Source organism: Bos grunniens, chromosome 10 (genome assembly GCF_055505025.1).
Source record: "Bos grunniens cultivar Pamir isolate PY7600 chromosome 10, Bosgru_T2T1.0, whole genome shotgun sequence".
Lineage (NCBI taxonomy): Eukaryota > Metazoa > Chordata > Mammalia > Artiodactyla > Bovidae > Bos > Bos grunniens.
In genome coordinates, this window is record NC_141174.1 from 27124850 (window position 1) to 27145490 (window position 20641).

At 38.9% G+C, this 20641-nt stretch overlaps 1 protein-coding gene across 24 annotated transcripts in view; it reads right to left on the reverse strand.

Moving 5' to 3' along the window:
* The window catches only part of SYNE2 (spectrin repeat containing nuclear envelope protein 2), a 326831-nt gene that overhangs the window by 84396 nt on the left and 221794 nt on the right, over positions 1 to 20641 (reverse strand). For 13 of the 24 annotated variants that reach the window (XR_015134181.1, XM_086320335.1, XM_086320333.1 and 10 more), the window contains 12 exons: positions 18029 to 18211; positions 16869 to 16997; positions 16207 to 16328; positions 15913 to 16054; positions 14319 to 14450; positions 12762 to 12914; positions 12426 to 12635; positions 11115 to 11216; positions 10197 to 10316; positions 9621 to 9821; positions 8112 to 8285; positions 422 to 553 (listed from right to left, as the gene is read on the reverse strand). Coding sequence is in view for 23 of the 24 variants with exons in the window: in XM_086320335.1 (XP_086176461.1) it covers positions 422 to 553; positions 8112 to 8285; positions 9621 to 9821; positions 10197 to 10316; positions 11115 to 11216; positions 12426 to 12635; positions 12762 to 12914; positions 14319 to 14450; positions 15913 to 16054; positions 16207 to 16328; positions 16869 to 16997; positions 18029 to 18211 (1800 nt within the window). In the remaining variant the exon portion in view is untranslated. Of the gene's footprint in view, positions 1 to 421; positions 554 to 8111; positions 8286 to 9620; positions 9822 to 10196; positions 10317 to 11114; positions 11217 to 12425; positions 12636 to 12761; positions 12915 to 14318; positions 14451 to 15912; positions 16055 to 16206; positions 16329 to 16868; positions 16998 to 18028; positions 18212 to 18640; positions 18913 to 20641 lie in introns of those variants that run through there. The other 11 variants (XM_086320324.1, XM_086320323.1, XM_086320337.1 and 8 more) reach the window with 6 other exon arrangements.

The following is a 20641-nucleotide window of genomic DNA, read 5'->3' on the forward strand; positions in this document are numbered from 1 at the left end:
ACTTGTCATAAGACTAAAAATATGTTCAGAGGCCCATAGTTCACAAAGTTCTTCTCATACTTTAGCTCATGTCCACACCTGCTGACATCCACCTCCAGAGACAGGTAGAACAAGCTTGATTACCTACATTCTATAGATGAAGACACTGAACCTTAGGGACAGAAAGCTGACAAAGTGCTAAATGAGAGAGAGTCAGGACTCAAACCAAGGTCCCGACCCCACGTCAGGCACATGGTTATGAAGAGAAGCCCACAAGCAAATCTGCAGTTCTCCCAAATATGTCTCCCTGTGAGTTGTTTGAGGAATATTTCATTTCAATTCAAATCATTCACCTTCAAAATCAAGTACTTTAGTCAAAACACAATAAAAACACAAAGTGCTTCAGACCATGACTTTGATAGTGTAAGTGGAAGCAAAATACCTGGTAATATGAAATCCTTTCCACCAATCTTTCCTCTGTCTCTTCTACCAAACTCACAGAGGGCAACGTAGACATAAGAATTTCCAGGTCCTTTTCAAGAGATGCATAGTTTTCATCAAATTCTTCCCATTTCTAGAGAATTAAGAACACATGATCACCAGAGGGCTTAGTTCCAGAAAGGGATGAAATTAATCTCCCAAACAAAAATGAACTCTGAGACCATACAAAATTAAAGCACAGATTCCAGGGGTTTCTGAGATTTAACCTACCCTAATGAGAGCTCAGTGTCTGGTAGGAAACAATTCCACTTTCACTGCAGTGTGGAAAAGGTTTTAAAAAATCCAGGAGGTACTAGGGTTTTATGTTTGTCTTGTCAAATCGAGCAGGGAATAATAAAGTGAAGTTGCCCAGTCGTGTCCGACTCTTTGCGACCCCATGGACTGTAGCCTACCAGGCTTCTCAGTCCATGGGATTTTCCAGGCAATAGTAATGGAGTGGATTGCCATTTCCTTCTCTAGGGGGTCTTCCCGACCCAGGGGTCAAACCCGGGTATCCCACATTGTAGACAGACGCTTAACCGTCTGAGCCATCAGGGAAGACGTGTCTGACTCTTTGCGACCCCATGGACTGTAGCCTACCAAGCTTCTCCATCCATGGGATTTTCCAGGGAAGAGTACTGGAGTGGGTTGCCATTTCCTTCTCCAGGGGTCTTCCCAACCCAGGGAATAATAGGATTAAGTTAAAATGATACTCTCAGTGTACGCCTCTGTCATGATCTCAGAGGACTTTTATTACTTGGAAAGGAAGGTGCTAACTTTTAAAGTTTTTCAACAGAAGCTCATGTTAGGCTGTTCCTAACGCTCCCTGCTCCAACTCCCAGCCCACTGAACATGACCCAATCCATTACCCTAGCATGCCGCTCAAATAAGTGGTTTGAGAGGCTGTGAGTTTACACTTCAGCAGGGGAGTACTACTGCCTTCGCCAGAGTCTGCCTGGTCCCAGCACTCTGTTTCCAGAGAAGCCCACCTCTGGGGCCTTAACCCTCAACAGAGCTCATTTATGGACACAAAATATTACCTGCTGGAAAACGAACCACTCCACTAATTTTCCTACCGAGTGGAACAGTGGGTCACCTGAAAGTTAGGGACACTCACTGGACTCATGGAGTCTTTTTCTTTTTTTTTAACTTAACTCGTAATTTATTACGCTGTGCTGCATGGCATGTAGGATTTTAGTTTCTTGACTAAAGATCGAGCTTGTGCCCCCTACCTCGGAAGCCCAGAGTCTTAACCACTGGACCATGAGGGAAGTCACTTATGGAATCTTTTTCTTTTTTTAAACACCATGAACTATTACTATAAATACCCACTTGACATACTATTAGAAAATATTTATTAGCATAAAATAATACGATATCTTATTATCCATTAAAAAAGTTTAGTATTTCTTTCCACTGTGTTTAAGAAGGTAAAGGTGGAAAAAACCTTAAAACTGAGAAAGAGCTTTATGTAAGCTTAACTTTTTTCTCTTTTTTTAATTAATTAATTAATTTTTTGGAGGCTAATTACTTTACAATATTGTATTGGTTTTGACAGGGATCCGCCATGGGTGTACATGTGTTCCCCGTCCTGAACCTTCCTCCCACCTCCCTCCCCATCCCATCCCTCTTGGTCTTCCCAGTGCACCAGCCCCGAGCACCCTGCATCATGCATCGAACTTAGACTGGTGATCCATTTCACATATGATAATATACATGTTTCAATGCCATTCTCTCAAACCATCCCACCCTCGCCCTCTCCCACAGGGTCCAAAAGACTGTTCTATACATCTGTGTCTCTTTTGCTGTCTTGCATACAGGGTCATTGTTACCATCTTTCTAAATTCCATATATATGCATTAGTATACTGTATTGGTGTTTTTCTTTCTGGTTTACTTTACTCTGTATAATAGACTCCAGTTTCATCCACCTCATTAGAACTGATTCAAATGTATTCTTTTTAATGCCTGAGTAATATTCCATTGTGTATATGTACCACAGCTTTCTTATCCATTCGTCTGCGGATGGACATCTAGGTTGCTTCCATGTCCTGGCTATTATAAACAGTGCTGCGATGAACATTGGGGCACACATGTCTCTTTCAATTCTGGTTTCCTCGGTGTGTATGCCCAGCAGTGGGATTGCTAGGTCATAAGGCAGTTCTATTTCCAGTTTTTTAAGGAATCTCCACACCATTCTCCATAGTGGCTGTACTAATTTGCATTCCCACCAACAGTGTAAGAGGGTTCCCTCTTCTCCACACTCTCTCCAGCATTTATTGCTTGTAGACTTTTGGACAGCAGCCATTCTGACTGGCATGAGATTGTACCTCATTGTGGTTTTGATTTGCATTTCTCTGATGATGAGTGATGTTGAGCATCTTTTCATGTGTTTGTTAGCCATCTGTGTGTCTTCTTTGGAGAAATGTCTGTTTAGTTCTTTGGCCCATTTTTTGATCGGGTCGTTTATTTTTCTGGAATTGAGCTGTAGGAGTTCCTTGTATTTTTTGAGATTAATTCTTTGTCAGTTGTTTCATTTGCTCTTATTTTCTCCCATTCTGAAGGCTGTCTTTTCACCTTGCTTATAGTTTCCTTTGTTGTGCAAAAGCTTTTAAGTTTAATTAGGTCCCATTTGTTTATTTTTCCTTTTACTTCCAATATTCTGGGAGGTGGGTCATAGAGGATCCTACTGTGATTTATGTCATAGAGAGTTTTGCCTGTGTCTTCCTCTAGGAGTTTTATAGTTTCTGGTCTTACGTTTAGATCTTTAATCCATTTTGAGTTTATTTTTGTGTATGGTATTGGAAAGTGTTCTAGTTTCATTTTTTCACAAGTCGTTGACCAGTTTTTCCAGCACCACTTGTTAAAGACATTGTCTTTTCTCCATTGTATATTCTTGCCTCCTTTGTTGAAGATAAGGTGTCCATAGGTGTGTGGATTTATCTCTGGGCTTTCTATTTTGTTCCATTGATTTATATTTCTGGCAGTATGATCTGCCAGTACCATACTGTCTTGATGACTGTGGCTTTGTAGGAGAGAATGAAGTCAGGCAGGTTGATTCCCCCAGTTCCATTCTTCTTTCTCAAGATTGCTAATCGAGGTTTTTTTGTATTTCCATACAAATTGTGAAATTATTTGATCTAGTTCTATGAAAAATATTGTTGGTAGCTTGATAGGGATTGTACTGAATCTCTAGATTGCTTTGGGTAGTACACTCATTTTCACTATATTGATCCCTCTGATCCATGAACATGGTATATTTCTCCATCTATTTGTGTCCTCTTTGATTTCTTTCACCAGTGTTTTATAGTTTTCTATATATAGGTCTTTTATTTCTTTAGGTATATATATTCCTAAGTATTTTACTCTTTTCATTGCAATGGTGAATGGAATTGTTTCCTTAATTTCTCTTTCTGTTTTCTCATTGTTAGTGTATAGGAATGCAAGGGATTTCTGTGTATTGATTTTATATCCTGCAACTTTACTATATTTATTAATTAGCTCTAGTAATTTTCTGGTGGAGTCTTTAGGGTTTTCTATGTAGAGGATCATGTCGTCTGCAAACAGTGAGAGTTTTATTTCTTTTCCAATCTGGATTCATTTTTTTTTCTGCTCTGATTGCTGTGGCCAATACTTCCAAAACTATGTTGAATAGTAATGGTGAGAGTGGGCACCCTTGTGTTTTTCCTGACTTTAGGAGAAATGCTTTCAATTTTTCACCATTGAGGATAATGTTTGCTGTAGGTTTTTCATATATAGCTTTTATTATTTGAGGTATGTTCCTTCTATTCTTGCTTTCTGGAGGGTTTATCATAAATGGATGTTGAATTTTGTCAAAGGCTTTCTCTGCATCTATTGAGATAATCATATGGTTTTTATTTTTCAATTTGTTAATGTGGTGTATTACATTGATTGATTTGCGAATATTGACGAATCCTTGCATCACTGGGATAAAGCCCACTTGGTCATGATGTATGATCTTTTTAATATGTTGTTGGATTCTGTTTGCTAGAATTTTGTTAAGGATTTTTGCATCTATGTTCATCAGTGATATTGGCCTGTAGTTTTCTTTTTTTGTGTGTGGAATCTTTGTCAGGTTTTGGTATTAGGGTGATGGTGGCCTCATAGAATGAGTTTGGAAGTTTACCTTCCTCTGCAATTTTCTGGAAGAGTTTGAGTAGGATAGGTGTTAGCTCTTCCCTAAATTTTTGGTAGAATTCAGCTGTGAAGCCATCTGGTCCTGGGCTTTCGTTTGCTGGAAGATTTCTGATTATAGTTTCAATTTCTGTGCTTGTGATGGGTCTGTTAAGATTTTCCATTTCTTCATGGTTCAGTTTTGGAAAGTTGTACTTTTCTAAGAATTTGTCCATTTCTTCCAAGTTGTCCATTTTATTGGCATATAGTTGCTGACAGTAGTCTCTTATGATCCTTTGTATTTCTGTGTTGTCTGTTGTGATCTCTCCATTTTCATTTCTAATTTTGTTGATTTGATTTTTCTCCCTTTGTTTCTTGATGAGTCTGGCTAATGGTTTGTCAATTTTATTTAACTTCTTAAAGAACCAGCTTTTGGCTTTGTTGATTTTTGCTATGGTCTCTTTTATTTCTTTTGCATTTATTTCTGCCCTAATTTTTAAGATTTCTTTCCTTCTACTAACCCTGGGGTTCTTCATTTCTTCCTTTTCTAGTTGGTTTAGAGGTAGAGTTAGGTTATTTATTTGACTTTTTTCTTGTTTCTTGAGGTAAGCCTGTATTGCTATGAACCTTCCCCTTAGTACTGCTTTTACAGTGTCCCATAGGTTTTGGGTTGTTGTGTTTTCATTTTCATTTGTTTCTATGCATATTTTGATTTCTTTTTTGATTTCTTCTGTGATTTGTTGGTTATTCAGCAGCATGTTGTTCAGCCTCCGTATGTTGGAATTTTTAATAGTTTTTCTCCAGTAATTGAGATCTAATCTTACTGCATTGTGGTCAGAAAAGATGCTTGGAATGATTTCAATTTTTTTTAATTTATCAAGGCTAGATTTATGGCCCAGGATGTGATCTATCCTGGAGAAGGTTCCATGAGCACTTGAGAAAAAGGTGAAATTCATTGTTTTGGGGTGAAATGTCCTACAGATATCAATTAGGTCCAACTGGTCGATTGTATCATTTAAAGTTTGTGTTTCCTTGTTAATTTTCTGTTTAGTTGATCTATCCATAGGTGTGAGTGGGGTATTAAAGTCTCCCACTATTATTGTATTATTATTAATTTCCCCTTTCATGCTTGTTAGCATTTGTCTTACATATTGCAGTGCTCCTATGTTGGGTGCATATGTATTTATAATTGTTATATCTTCTTCTTGGATTGATCCTTTGATCATTATGTGTGTCCTTGTATCTGTTCACAGCCTTTGTTTTAAAGTCTACTTTATCTAATATGAGTATTGCTACTCCTGCTTTCTTTTGGTCTCTATTTGTGTGGAATATCTTTTTCCAGCCCTTCACGTTCAGTCTGTATGTGTCCCTTGTTTTGAGGTGGGTCTCTTGTAGACAGCATATATAGGGGTCTTGTTTTTGCATCCATTCAGCCAGTCTTTGTCTTTTGGTTGGGGCATTCAACCCATTTACATTTACGGTAATTACTGGTAAGTATGATCCCGTTGCCATTTACTTTATTGTTTTGGGTTCGAGTTTATACACCCTCTCTTTGTTTTCTGTCTAGAGAAGATACTTTAGCATTTGTTGGAGAGCTGGTTTTGTGGTGCTGAATTCTCTCAGCTTTTGCTTGTCTGTAAAGCTTTTGATTTCTCCTCATATTTGAATGAGATCCTTGTTGGGTACAGTAATCTGGGCTGTAGGTTATTTTCTTTCATCACTTTAAGTATGTCTTGCCATTCCCTTCTGGCCTGAAGAGTTTCTATTGAAAGATCAGCTGTTATCCTTATAGGAATGCCCTTGTGTGTTATTTGTTGTTTTCCCCTTGATGCTTTTAATATTTGTTCTTTGTTAATTTGATTAATATGTGTCTTGGGGTGTTTCACCTTGGGTATATTCTGTTTGGGACTCTCTGGGTTTCTTGGACTTGGGTGACTATTTCTTTCCCTATTTTAGGGAAGTTTTCAACTATTATCTCCTCAAGTATTTTCTCAGGGTCTTTTTGTCTTCTTCTTCTGGGACTCCTATGCTTTGAATGTTGGGGCGTTTAACACTGTCCCAGAGGTCTCTGAGGTTGTCCTCATTTCTTTCGATTCTTTTTTCTTTTTTCCTCTCTGTTTCATTTATTTCTACCATTCTATCTTCTACCTCACTAATCCTATCTTCTGCCTGTGTTATTCTACTGTTGGTTCCCTGCAGAGTGTTTTTGATCTCATTTATTGCATTATTCATTATATACTGACTCTTTTTTATTTCTTCTAGGTCCTTGTTAAACATTTCTTGCATCTTATTGATCTTTGTCTCCAGGCTATTTATCTGTGATTCCATTTTGTTTTCAAGATTTTGGATCATTTTCACTATCATTATTTGGAATTCTTTATCAGGTAGATTCCCTATTTCTTCCTCTTTTGTTTGGTTTGGTGGGTATTTATCCTGTTCCCTTACCTGCTGGGTATTTCTCTGCTTTTTCATCTTGTTTATATTGCTATGTTTGGGGTGGCCTTTCCATATTCTGGCAGTTTGTGGTTCCTCTTTATTGTGGAGTTTCCTTGCTGTGGGTGGGGTTGGACGTGTGGCTTGTCAAGGTTTCCTGGTTAGGGGACCTTGTGTTGGTATTCTGGTGGGTTGAGCTGGGTTTCTTCTCTCTGGAGGGCACTGAAGTGTCCAATAATGAGTTTTGAGAGGTCAATGGGTTTGGTGTGACTTTGGCCAGCCTTGTATATTGAAGCTCAGGGCTATGTTCCTGTGTTGCTAGAGAATTTGCATGGTATGTCTTTCTCTGGAGCTTGTTGGCCCTTGGGTGGTGCTTGGTTTCAGTGTAGGTATGGAGGCATTTGATGAGCTCCTATCGATTAATGTCCCCTGGAGTCAGGAGTTCTCTGGTGTTCTGAGGATTTGGACTTAAGCCTCCTGCCTCTGGTTTTCAGTCATATTCTTACAGTAGCCTCAAGACTTCTCCAACTCCTTTTGAAGACAATGGGCTGCCTTTCTCAGTGCCTGATGTCCTCTGCCAGCATTCAGAAGTTGTTTTGTGGAATTTGCTCAGTGTTCAAATGTTCTTTCGATGAATTTGTGGGGGAGAAAGTGGTCTCCCTGTCCTATTCCTCCTCCATCTTAGGACCGCCTCCCTTTTTTCTTTGAATCAGGACAGAACTGGCATAAATCTTAGCAACAGAACATCTGGGCTTATCCTCTTTGGGATGCACAGTTTCAGAACCCCTGATGTTTCATGAAATGATCTCATTCAAGACCTCAAAATGCTTCCCATTTTGTTTATTTGTACACAGCCCTTGAAGGCAGAAAGATGCTGTGTCATCCCTAACTGACGTATAGGAAATTTCAGCTAATATTTCACTGGGGGAGCAGCAGTAGGAGCTGGAACAGGATCCACGTTCCTCATTGCTGGTTCTCACTTAACTACTGCTTAATAATAACCAGATACTTATTTTCAAACCTAGAGGTGGTGGTTGAAAATCCAGAATTCCTGGCTTAAGTACAAAATGTATGAAAGCCACATACCTGCAGTAAACTCTGTAGCTTTATTCCATATTGATGCGACTTTTCTTCTAGCAATTTAACTTCTTTGACTTGTTCTGCCCCAAATGTTTCTTTCTTTTGCATTAAAGAAGGAAGCATTTTATTGGAATATGTTTGGATCAAGAGCATGTCAGCAACAAGCTTCTGGAAAAAAAGCTGTGAAATGAGATGTTGACATTTATTTATTTTTATGCTGTGAAAAGCCTTAAAATTCAAGTTTTTTCAACATGTTATACTGTCATATTTACTTTCTACTCTGAAATCCCAGGACAGCCATGTAGAGTCAAATTCATGAGAAAACAAACCAAATATTGCCTATGTATCCATGGTCATCAAATACTAATGGAATTTTAACAAATCACAATGAAAAATTATCCCTGGTAATATTTTTTTCAAAACTATCAATATTAAAGGGCCAATATTATTAATTAGGCAATTAAAATTTCCAGTATATCGGAAATTCCAGGTTTTAAGAACCTTTTTTATTTTTTTTAAATTTTTTACCAAAATGTAGATGCTGATTTGGCTGATTGGTTTCAAGACAATAAATTGGATAGATAGACGTGTGAGCCTCAAAAATTCACATCACATATTCAATTGCCAGGGGTTTCTAAACTTTGGTTCTAACGTCTACTCAATACAATGGTTAAATAAAGGAAATTTCTTGATGGGGGTCTATTGGGATTCTGGTTGGTCAAAGCTCCTACAACAGCACTTTAAGACCTTTAAAGAGAAAGGCTTTCCTTCACATGGTTCACCATTTATAGTCAGCTACCCCCTTAATTATTTTGAGGGGCCTCTTATTAGGTGAATCTCTTTTCTTATTCCCTGAAAAGGATACATAAAAGGGTCTACCATAAGCTTTGAGACATTTTTATATCAGTTAATATATTTTCTCCTCTTCCCCTCCATTCTTTATACAATATTTACCTTTGAATTTTTCTTAACGTCTACTTATCAAAAACCTGGACTTCAGCTTGTTGGAGGCAGGGACTATATCTTACACATTTTTATCAGCATTTAAATTACTACATATCTCTTGTTGGTTCTCATGAAGTGTTATTTAATGAAATTAATGGAAAGCAAAAGGGTTTACTGTAGCATTACACTACATATACATTTGTAATTTATTTCTTTATTTATTTTGATTTTAGTTCTCAGTAAGGCCTTTCCTAACCTCCTGAATTCAACTCCCTCTATTAAATGCTCTTAAAGTATGTATCCCAATTTCAATTTTAAATTTGTTTGAATTGCTCCTTGACAAAAATGTCTTCTCAATCAACTAAAAGGTCCATAAATCTTAAGAATTGTGTCTGTTTTCACTCACAATTATATTCTTAGAGTTTAGCAGACTTCCTGGTACATGGTGTAATAGATGTTTGTTTAAAGAATAAAGGAATGATGTGTATTTCACCAGGAAAGACATGTATGCTCTGTTCATACTCAGAATAACTTAGTCTATGAAAAGGTGATCTGACCCATGTGTCTTACCTTGTGATTTTGTATTTGAGCCTGTAGGGCAACTTTACTTTTGGCTTGCTGTAAGTGGTCATGAGCAAGCTTTTCCTTCCCGATATTCACCAGTTCCACCATGCCTTGCAACAAAGCATCTTGCTGGCTCTCAGTGATGCAAGGGCAGCTGAGTTCTGTGTACCTGGCTCTCAAGAGTCCCCACATACTGTCAAGGACATCCTGAAAAGAAAGAACAGGTGTGCACAAACATTTCCACCCAACCATGAAAATAACCCAAATAAAGAGCATATCTAAATTTCCATGGAGAGCTTCCCAAGTGGCTCAGTGGTAAAGATTCCACCTGCCAATGCTGGAGATGTGGGCCCTGGGTCAGGAAGATCCCCTGGAGAAGAGAATGGCAAGCCACTCATATTCTTGCCTGGGAAACCCCTTGGACAGAAGAGACTGGGGGGCCACAGTCCATGGGGTCACAAAGAGTTGGACAAGACTGAGTGACTGAGCACACAGTGCACAAATTTCCTTGCTAGAAGAAAAATGCCTAACTTTTTATAATCATAGTAATTTATGGATTGAATATGTTCTGCTCAGACGTACCTCTAATTTGTAAACCTCCTGGAGGAGAACATAAGGTAAATGAAGCCTCTCTCCTTCATCTCTTAGTTTTGCCACTCGGCTCTCAGAGTTCTGCAGCTCCACTGTATATGCATCCACTTTCTAAAGAGAGAGACAACACAAAAAAATAAAACTGTTTAGTAAGTCAGGAGTATACATAGTCACTTAAAAAGAATTAAACAATATAGAAAAGAACGAAAAATGAAAGTGCCACTTTTCCTCCATCCTCTCCAGTTCTCCCCAAAGATCCGCAGTTGACGGTCTCTTTCTAATGTATTCAAAGCATGTACTGAGAAGAGGGATACATTCCTATCCTGAAATGCACTGGCTTGCACATGTCATTGGATTCTACAGTTTGCATGCTTTACTTATCAGCTTCTCAGCATCTAGTCATAGCAGTACAAACTAATCTAGAGCCTTTTAAACAGACACAGTAAGGCTGCTCACTGCTTTAGTAACAGTTGGTTCAAAATGGACTTTTGGGCTATTTAGAGTCTTTTAATTCAAGCAGTTCTGTCAGGTCCCTCCTTGAATATTCACACACATATTTATCTTTATGCACTTGTCTTATTTATTTAGGATAAGTACAAACCCAGAATGTAGAACCATGGCCTGAACACATTAGGTCAATTCACACTTGCTGTATAAGTGAATGGAGCTGCTGGATGAAGAGCATTTAGATTTACAATTCTGATATGTAGCCAAATGACCTCTAGATGGAGGAGTAGTCAGCACCCCTCCCAAGAGGATGAGGGTCTCATTTCTCAACAACCTTCCCAACACTGCACAGACTTGTGTTTTAGGGAGTGATTCACAAGCACAGGAGACTTATGGAGTCTTTTATGCAGGAGACTCTCTGGTTCAAGGTTAAGTCAGTTTGAACGATTTTCACTTGATTACCTGAAGCTGTTCATCAATAGTCTGGCCACTAATTTCATTCAAAGATTGTTGCAAAGATGTCTTATTCTTAACAAGTTGATCATATAATCGTTTTATTTCATTCTGTATAAAAAGAGAAATGTAGGAAACAGTGAGACTCTCATTTAGAGCTTTGGAACATTTTAAAAAATTTAGCTGTCCTTTAGTTTCTGAGCTACAGAAATTTCAAACATATGTCAAAATAGGGGAACCCCTGCATTATCATCATCCATCAGCCTTAACAATTACTGGTGACTTGTAGCTGGTCGTCACTCTTCTGCCCCCTCCCCTGAGCTTTCTTGACTACACCTGACTTCCCTTCCCTCAGATTATTCTGAAGCAAGTCCAAGATATCATATTATTTTATTAGTATATATTTCACTATGTATCTCTAAATGACAAAGATTCCTCCCTTTAAAAATATCACAAATCAATAATAATTCCTTAGCATTATTAACTACCCAGGCAAGGTTCACATTCCCCTAATTGCCTATACTTTCTCCTTTTGGTGTGCTTGAATTGGGATCTAAATGGGGTCCAATAGGTGCAGTGGATTCATGTATCTTAAATCCCTCATAATCTGCTGGCCCCCTGCCCATCTCTCTTTTTTGTTTCTGGGATTTTTTTGTGGGGGGCGGGGCGGGGAGGGAGGCAGTAGTAGGAAAAAAATGGGCTACCTATTCTGCACAGCTTGCCACTGCCTGTATATGGCTGACTGCACTCCCTTAGCACCACTTACCATTTTCTTCTCTTGTGTCTATATGACTTGGATTCTAGAGACTTGATCAGATTCAGGTTTGATTTTACAGGGAAGACTCCTTCCTAAGTGGTGGTGTGTTTCATTTCCTTTTCATTAGACAATTTCTAACAGCTTCCTAACTAGTCCAGGGCTGCCTCAAGTCTCTGCTCCAATCCTCATTAGACAATTGCCAGCTGGATCTACCAGAAACGTACACAGACTGTAATACCTTTGTTCAAAACTTTAATAGCTCCTCCTTACCTGGGAATCCTCCCAGGTGACACTTCTAGTGGTTGAATGTCATACAGGAAAGAAGCATTACTTTAGCTAGACCTAACAAATTCATACCTGAGATTTTGGAAAGGACCTCACTTTCAAATGGTCTCCAGCCATGAGCAGCTGAACTAACTTAAAGACCTTCATAGAAAGAGTCTGACTGCTTTCCTTAGCAATTTCCATTCGTGAATGCCTCTGGGTAGAGGAGCGAATGAAGATTGGAGGTCCGTTCTGTCACCTACCACTATGCCAAAGCAGCCCAGTGCCCAGACTTGTACCTGATAACTGCGGGTGTAGTCGAGGCCAGCTTTCAGAGCCTTGCTTCTAGAGGCAGCTGTAGCCTGGGTGTGCTCCAGGTAGACTTGGAGGTTATCAAAACAGTCAAGGAACTGGCTGGCGTTCTTGCCAGGCCAAGTCATGGCTTTTGAAAGGTCATTCTTCTTGTCACTCACAGCTAAGTAAAGTTTTTTCAACTCAAGAGCCAATGTCTGCAAAGTGGAGAAGAAGAAAGACACCGTGAACAAGTTCTGACCTTAAGAGAGGTTTCAGTTCTGGCTAACCAGTGGGCTGCCTGCGGTAACAGCCAACACACGTGCTTGATGGGTGCTCCCTACCTCGTAGTGCACCTGCTGGGTACCAATATCCCCTCTGAAGAGCCCAGGTGTCTGCAGCATGTCCTCCACACTGCCCAGGCACTGAAGGAGGGTCTGAAACAGTTCAAATAATTTCTTATCCAGATTCGTGTACGTTTCTTCTGACGTGTTTTCCTGAATCAAGAGAAGAAAAGGAAAAACAGAAATCACTAAGATTCCTTGCCTTCCTAAGCCTATATTTTCCCTGGTTTCCATTATAGTTTACCATTCATGTTATGTTTATTAGTCATTTCAAATACTTTGTGAACTAGGTAGCAGAATAAATAAATAAAATTAAGATGTTAATTCTGAGAGAAACAAGTTTAAGAAACTCAGTGTTAGGTATTGAGTTGACTACTGAATAGAATTAAAAGGTAAATCGAAAGATGGACTTCTTTAGTGGGGCTGTCCAGCTGGAAGTGTGAAAGTGAAAGTGTTAGTCACTCAGTCGTGTCCAGCTCTTTATTGACCCATGGACTGTAGCCCACCAGGCTCCTCTGTTCATGGAATTCTCCAGGCAACAACACTGGAGCGGGTTGCCATTTCCTTTTCCAGGGGATCTTCCTGACCCAGGGATCGAACCCGGGTCTCCTGCATTGCAGGCAGATTCTTTACTGTCAGAGCCACCAGGGAAGTGTGGTTCCAGATAAACCGAACTGCCCTTCTTCCCACTGTTCTCTGTCCCCCATATTTTAATGTAAGGAGAAAGTGGGTTAATGACAACAAGGATGGCCTGAAGAAAGAAGTCAAGAAACTTGAAGGGATTCATTAGAAAGAGGAACAGCATCTTAAAGACAGGGATGGTACAGTATAGTGACTATAAGTAAATTAGGAGCCTGCCAAACCTATTAGTCACCCAATGTGGGCTGTTTCCTACTGTTTCCTTTGATGGATACCTAAGCTACCCAGCACAACATCTCAGTGTTAAGCCTACTCAAGGTTGGCAACCCTGCTGCTACTTCCTCCCTCCACCTCTCCTCAGCCTTGCGACCCCAGTGCCCCACTGCAGACAGTATTAATAGATCATGATCCTTGTTTCTGCCAACCCTAGACTCAGGTTTCGAAGCCTGTATACGTGGTATTCTATGTAGCCACTACCAAATTTACCAGAGTCAGTAACAGAGATAAATTCTATTTGCAATTCTAGGACTCCTTCAATTGTACATCTTATTATTTGTTTGGTAAGGAAAATAATGGGCTTCCCAGCTGGCTCAGTGGTAAAGAATTTGCCCGCCAATGCTGGAGATGCAGGAGATGCAGGTTCGAACTCTAGGTCGGAAAGATTCCCTGGAGGAGGAAATGGCAACCCACTAGAATATTCTTGTCTGAGAAAGCCCATGAATAGAGGAGCCTGATGGGCTACAGTCCATGAGGTTGCAAAAGAGTTCGACATAACCTAGTGACTGGGCACACTCCTTGGATGCTGGCTCTGAGGGTAAGTTGAAGAATCCACAAAGAAAATTATGGTATTTTACAGTATCACATTTCCCTTTATTTTTGTTATTGCAATGAGGAAAATATATAATAGGCAGCTGCTACCTGTGCCTGAAGATTATTTGCTTCTTGACGCAGGTCTTCAAGCTGGGTGGTGTAAGTTTTCAGTTCTTCGGTTGTTGGGTATCTAAAGTTATACACAGTCACACTGGGTAGAATACTCATATTTGTGGTAACCTACATTTGAAAAAAGGAAATACTATTATGAAAAGTTTGAGATCCTATTAATGTAAAACATCAAAAGTGCTTTAACAAGCTATCTTCTGAGTTTATCTTCTTGGTAAGTATTTTTGTCTATCTTGTCATTTAAAAGAAAAAAAATGATCTAGTTAAAATTTAAATGTTTTGGACAGCTTTGAAAAGTCATGACAGGCTTTACTTAGACACTTGAGGGTCCATTTAGATTAAGGAAAAAAAAAAAAACCAAGGGAAAAGAAACTATAATTTGAAAAATAGAGTAAAACCACTCATTTTTCAATCTGTGGCCATGCTACTGGACTTCCACGGTTAGCTCTTTCTTTCCCTGTTTACTGGCATACTCCTGGCACACAGCCAACTCTTAAATAGTATACAGTAACCTCCAGGGGCAGATCTGCATCTTGATTTGTTATTGAAAAGCCAAATCAGTACTGAAAATGAGCTGTGACTTCATAAGGGGGAATGACTCAGAGTTAATTTCTTTGCCAAATTGGAAAACTAACATATAAAGGAACAGGATGGGGTGGTAGATGGACTCTGCTGGGGTGGGAGGGTGGAGAAAGAGGGAGGTTATTCTATTCTGGAAAAAGAACAACATACATGTTATAGCGTGTATGACAAGGAGAAACCAAGACTAAAGTCCTCCCAATGAATTCAATTCAACTTTAATTGGTCAAATAAGGTTCTTCACAGAATAGAAGAGAACTGAAAAAGTTCCCACCAGACTGGGGAATTGGGAAACCACTGGTAACCACTACCCGGGTAGTTTGAGTGCAAAACTGAAGGCACAAGCTTGACTGCTGGGAGCAACGGTGCTATTCTGCTCATGGGCTCTGTTTAGAGAGACACGCATCAGTAGCTGGCACGGTATGACAAAGATCATAATGGCAAAGATCAGGTATGCTAAGGTGTGTTGGTGAGAATACCTATAGACGGGTACCATTGGCATAGGGACCAGCACACAGCAGATTTCAAGTAATCTTTTTATGAATGAATGACACTCATATAGCACTGTATAATTTTAAAGTGTTTTCTTTAAAATATATATTATTCATTCCTTTATTCATTCAATATACAGTAACCAAGATGTTATGATGTTCTAGTTTCTGCTCCAGGTACTCAAATGTGAACCAGGCAGACACAATCGTTCTTCTCATGCTGTCTAATGGGGAATACAGACAAATAAGCGGGTGTATAGTTTAGTAACAGCTATGAGCGGGGAAGCCCACGGTGCTACAGAAGCAAAAAGGGAAGTGCAGATTTCCAGGAAGATGAAAAGAGGATAGCCAAGTATGAAAATCTATTTGGCATTTTTGCTTTCTAAAAATAAATAAATCGCTTTCTGGAAATAATGCAGAACACACACATGTGTTTAATGAATGCTTATTGGCTTTTCAAAGGTAAACATGTTTATTTGCACTACGTGTACATATACACTGACCTGGGGCTGTACAAGCTGAGAGAGAGGGAGCCTTATTTTTGATGAGAGTTCATGGTGTAAATATTGCCACTTATCTCCACTTTGGCCCTGGGTTGACAAGATCAAGTCTGGAGCATCATTTTGGGGGCTAGATGTTTTACTGCTTTTAAAGGAAAACAAAAGGTAAAAAGAATGATCAATGTACAAAAATTATGTTACATCCAGACAGAGTTTTATAAGTGATATTAAAAGAAACACTCTTAATTCTCCCAACTACAAAACTACTGAATGTCCAATTCTTTAAAAATATTTTACCTTGCAGATGATGTCTGAGTTGTATCTTTATCATGCTGGCAATACTGGGGCCATGTTTTGTTAGCATTAAATTCTATGAATTTGATTAAATCTTTCTGTTCCATTGGTTTTAACTCCAAAACCTATAATTGAATAAGATTCAAATGGTCCAATTAATCAAGGTTTTCATTTAGTACACAAGGATTTCTTCTGTTGAGATCATCAGATTTGAAACCACTTCCTAAATCATTATTTACTATCTCTTGTTCTTGTTAATATTTATTTTTCAAAAACTTATTTAAAATATTTAGACAATGACCAAGCATTTTTTAACATAATACTACACACAAGGAAAATCACCAAAAAAATACAAACACATTTTGAAACAGGGAAAGAAGTGTTGCAGTTGCAGAGGTATATCCCTGCTTGGTTTAAGATGCATGTTAACAAAGCAGCCAAGTTCAAGTATCCCCAGTGGTAGCAGATGAAAGCAAAGTAGATAGTGCAGCAAATGCTCAAAACTCAAAACTGCTGTACACACAGGAACGCCTACACATCACACTTTCTATTCAGTCATGTAAGAAAGCACTCCAGTGGCCTTTGGGTATTTATTACAGCTTAGTGGGAAATTCCATATAGAAAACTTTATTCTTGTCCTTATAACTATTGGGGGCTGAAAATACCTGTTGCTGCTGGAAATCTTTTTGTCTACTGAATTGTGGCCTTTCGGTAACAACAGATTCAAATTCAGAAAGGTTATCTGGTTGGAGAACTTTCTGATGCTCTGAAGATTTCTTTAGTGTGGTAGAATGCTGCAAAACATTTTATGATGGCAGACTATTTAAAATGGTGATCCATTTCAATTCTAATAATGTAACTACACAATGGAAAAGTTATATATGAAGTAAATGACTGTATTTTGTTAATTACAATGATTACATACTACAATTTAATGTACTTATTTCATAACTACTTCAAAAACCACTACATTTAATGAAGTGGTCATTTTATCATTTCCTCAATTTAATTCATCCAATGAATTACTAAAAGCCAGAAAATCTATTGCCCTTTTTTCTTGAGAACAAAGTGAAATAAATATCAAAAACAGACATAGTATTAAGCTTATGAACTCAAATTTCCCCTATGTCCAAAACATAAGTATATTTTTTAAGAGACAGAACATATTAGGATAAAAGGGGTTCCATACAGCCTGTATATCTGCAGCCAATCTTACTTCTGTAAATAGAAGTCCTTTAAGTAGAAACCACCATCTCATTAAGAATGGCTGTGAATTTTACATAGTAAGATTCTACTCATAGGATGCACATTTGCACTTATATACACAGAATGCTTTTAAAAGTAATAAGCATACTTTAACTATATGATACTTGGATCAGTATATATAAATATTTGTAAATGGAAAACAAAAGTACCTGTGAAACAGGTTTTTGTGTTTCTGATGTTAAATTTTAAGCATGTCTATAAAGGCTTCATTTTTCTAGTCAACCATGATTACACAGTTCCTTTCAAATACGAAGTTCCTTTAAAATTTATGATGAAAGGTTGCACAGATCTCATTACCAGCAAGAACAACAACCAACCCAGTCAAAGCAAACCTAATCAAAGCAACACGATCACTAACAACAACCTAGATGAGCAAACTACACAGCAAAATGAAACCAATGACAAAAGCCAGGGTACCCACCCCTTAAAGCTTTAAGAGGCACAATTCTTTTTCACTTACTGTAATTCCTCTGTAGTTGTTTCTTTACCTGCACCCAGAGCTCCTTCCTGATACATATGCCTGTATTTACATACATGTCTACACATAGTCATATTTTACCTGGTCCTCACTGTATTTCTCCTGAAGCATCATTTGGACTTTTTCCAAATTGCATTTCACAGTTTTCAGTTTCAAGGAAAGTGCTTCAGCCTCCTGTTGAGTGGCTCCACTGTCTCCCAGGCCCTGATCTTTGCAATTCTCCAACAGAGAGGCCACCTTCTGCTCAATCTCTGTTAGCATAGCCTAGAAAGTAAAATCATTTCATTAATCACAGTTTTGGTCTCAAACACACATTACACTCTAAAATAAGTTAGATTCACTGTCTCTACACCTAAGTGTATTTAAGAAGTTCCAGAAACACAGGTTGATAGGGACCTTGTCGGGGGAGAAAAAAAACAACTTCCACATAATTCTGATGTTTTTCAGTAGGGGTTCAGCCAAACCAACTCCAAATTGGGTGTGAATAAATAAACTAAATTGGTTGTATCACAATCTAAAACAAGTGATGCTATATTCCCCTTAGAACACAGAGCTGAACACATCCAGTACATCACAGTGGTTAGGACCACAGACACTAGAACTAGAACTTCATAGCTGGGAAAATTTGGGCACTTTACGTTGCATGGGTGTACCTCTAGTTATCTGTAAAATGGGGATAATAACAGAACTTACCTCCGGGGTCACTTTGAGAAGCTAGAGTTAAATCCATATACTTTGGCCAGTGCTTGATATGTAGTCTGTGCCTACTATTATTACTTCCCACCTTATTCCTAAACTTTTTCTGTTGCAATCCAAGTGTTGAGTAGTAATTAAAAAAAATACTTCCACAGAACCCTTGGGAAATTCTTTCCTTTGCTCTTTTCTTGTCTTTCTAAAGCCAAATAAGCTCCCCAAATATCAGAAGACGATTACAGGAAGACATAACTTGGAACCTAAAACACTTAGTCATTGATACCACTGGTCAACTTACACCCATGTCTAAAAATAAGTCAGGAGGATGAAGTAAGTTTCCCAGTAAGTCATCATCATTGTTTTCCTCCTCAAGAGATCAAGTTTGCTCTCTCCTTGAGCTATGGAGCCGCAAAAGTCATGCCAATTGGCTGGGCACACGAGTGTAGCAGCAGCAGAATGTAGAGTCAGACACATTCTAACACTGCGATTGCTTGTGCTAAAATCGTGGGTGCTAAGAACAAGTTCAATCCTTTGAGAGAAACTTAAAAACTTAAAACAGATTTTCAATAACATAGTTATAATTTCTCATCCGAGTAAACTTATATCCTCTGAATACAGACTCTTTTAAGCTTAAACAACATGTACTTATAAAGTGGCTGAAAACAAAGTGTACTATAATTTTGTGCTTTTTGTCCACTTAGCTATTTTATGTATACATTTTCATGGGTCTACATATATATGTTTCATGATATCTATTTTAATAGCTGCATATTAGTACTCTATGATTCTCTTCATCTCCTTATTGTTAAGCCTTTAAACTGTTTCTGGTGCTTCATTTTTATAATCAATGCAGCCATAAATATTCTTCTCCTTTTAGGGTTACTTTCAGAAGATAAATTTAAAGTAATGGGATTAATAGGTCAAAGAAGATAGACATTTTATCTGCTAACAGCTGACTGCCACAAATACTGAACCAATCAGGCAAACATTAGTGGATCTATTTCTCCAGAGTTTTCCCGGAAATATAATTTTTGTCAAGATAATGTAGGAACAAAACAGCTGTTTTGACTCATGCATCTTTAATAATCAAGGCTGAACATTTCTTCTCAATATTAAGTTACGGAATACAATTTTTTCTTGACTGATCTGTTTGCTCCTGTCCTTGCATATTTCCCCTCTGGGAACTTAATGTTTTTATAGAGCACTGTAAGGCTTTTTATGTTTCAGTGTTAAAGTCTATACGCCATGGTGTTATATAAATGAGCCAGAGTTGGCCCGTGTATATGGATCTATATGTTGTTTATTTCTTCACAGCAGAAATATTAGTTCATATTTCACCAGTGCCAGACTCAAAACTGGACCCCCCACATCTAGTCATGGTTAAGACAAACTCTGGAGCTCTAAAGACTCCAGCCTCTGCTTCCTTCAGATTCTCTGACATCATCTTGACACACCGCCCCTCTGGTTTCTCTAACCCCTAGGAGTTCCCTTGTCTCCTCCCCTTCTGGGTGGTGGCTCCACCCCCACTCCTTGCCAAAGCCTCTGGAAGATCTGGCATGAGACTTCCCAGTCCCTCCAGACCCCACCTAAACGCTGCCCAAGTAATGCTCACTGCGCGCGACTGCCACCTTGTGGTCGTGTCTTTTCCTTGAGCAGCCCCCACATTTTTAAAATTCACAAGAGGCCCAAGGACCAGATTCCGGTAATGATCAAGGACTTGGCTGTGGGGTCCACTCAGTCAGCAGGACCATCAGTCGGCAGATGGCGCCTGAAAGGCCCTAAGTGGCCGGGTCTCAACATCTGGAATACCGAAGGTTCAGGTTAGAGGAACACTGCTCTGCGCCACTTACACTGTCTTCTCCAGACCCTCCTGCACGTCTTACCAGTCAGGCCACATGGTAGTGCCTGTATCTGAATGAATCCAACCCTCGGGAGCTGACTTTTGGGGTGAGAGGTGCTGAGTTGCCTGAGGAAGGAAGTCAGCTTGCCTGGCTGGGTCCT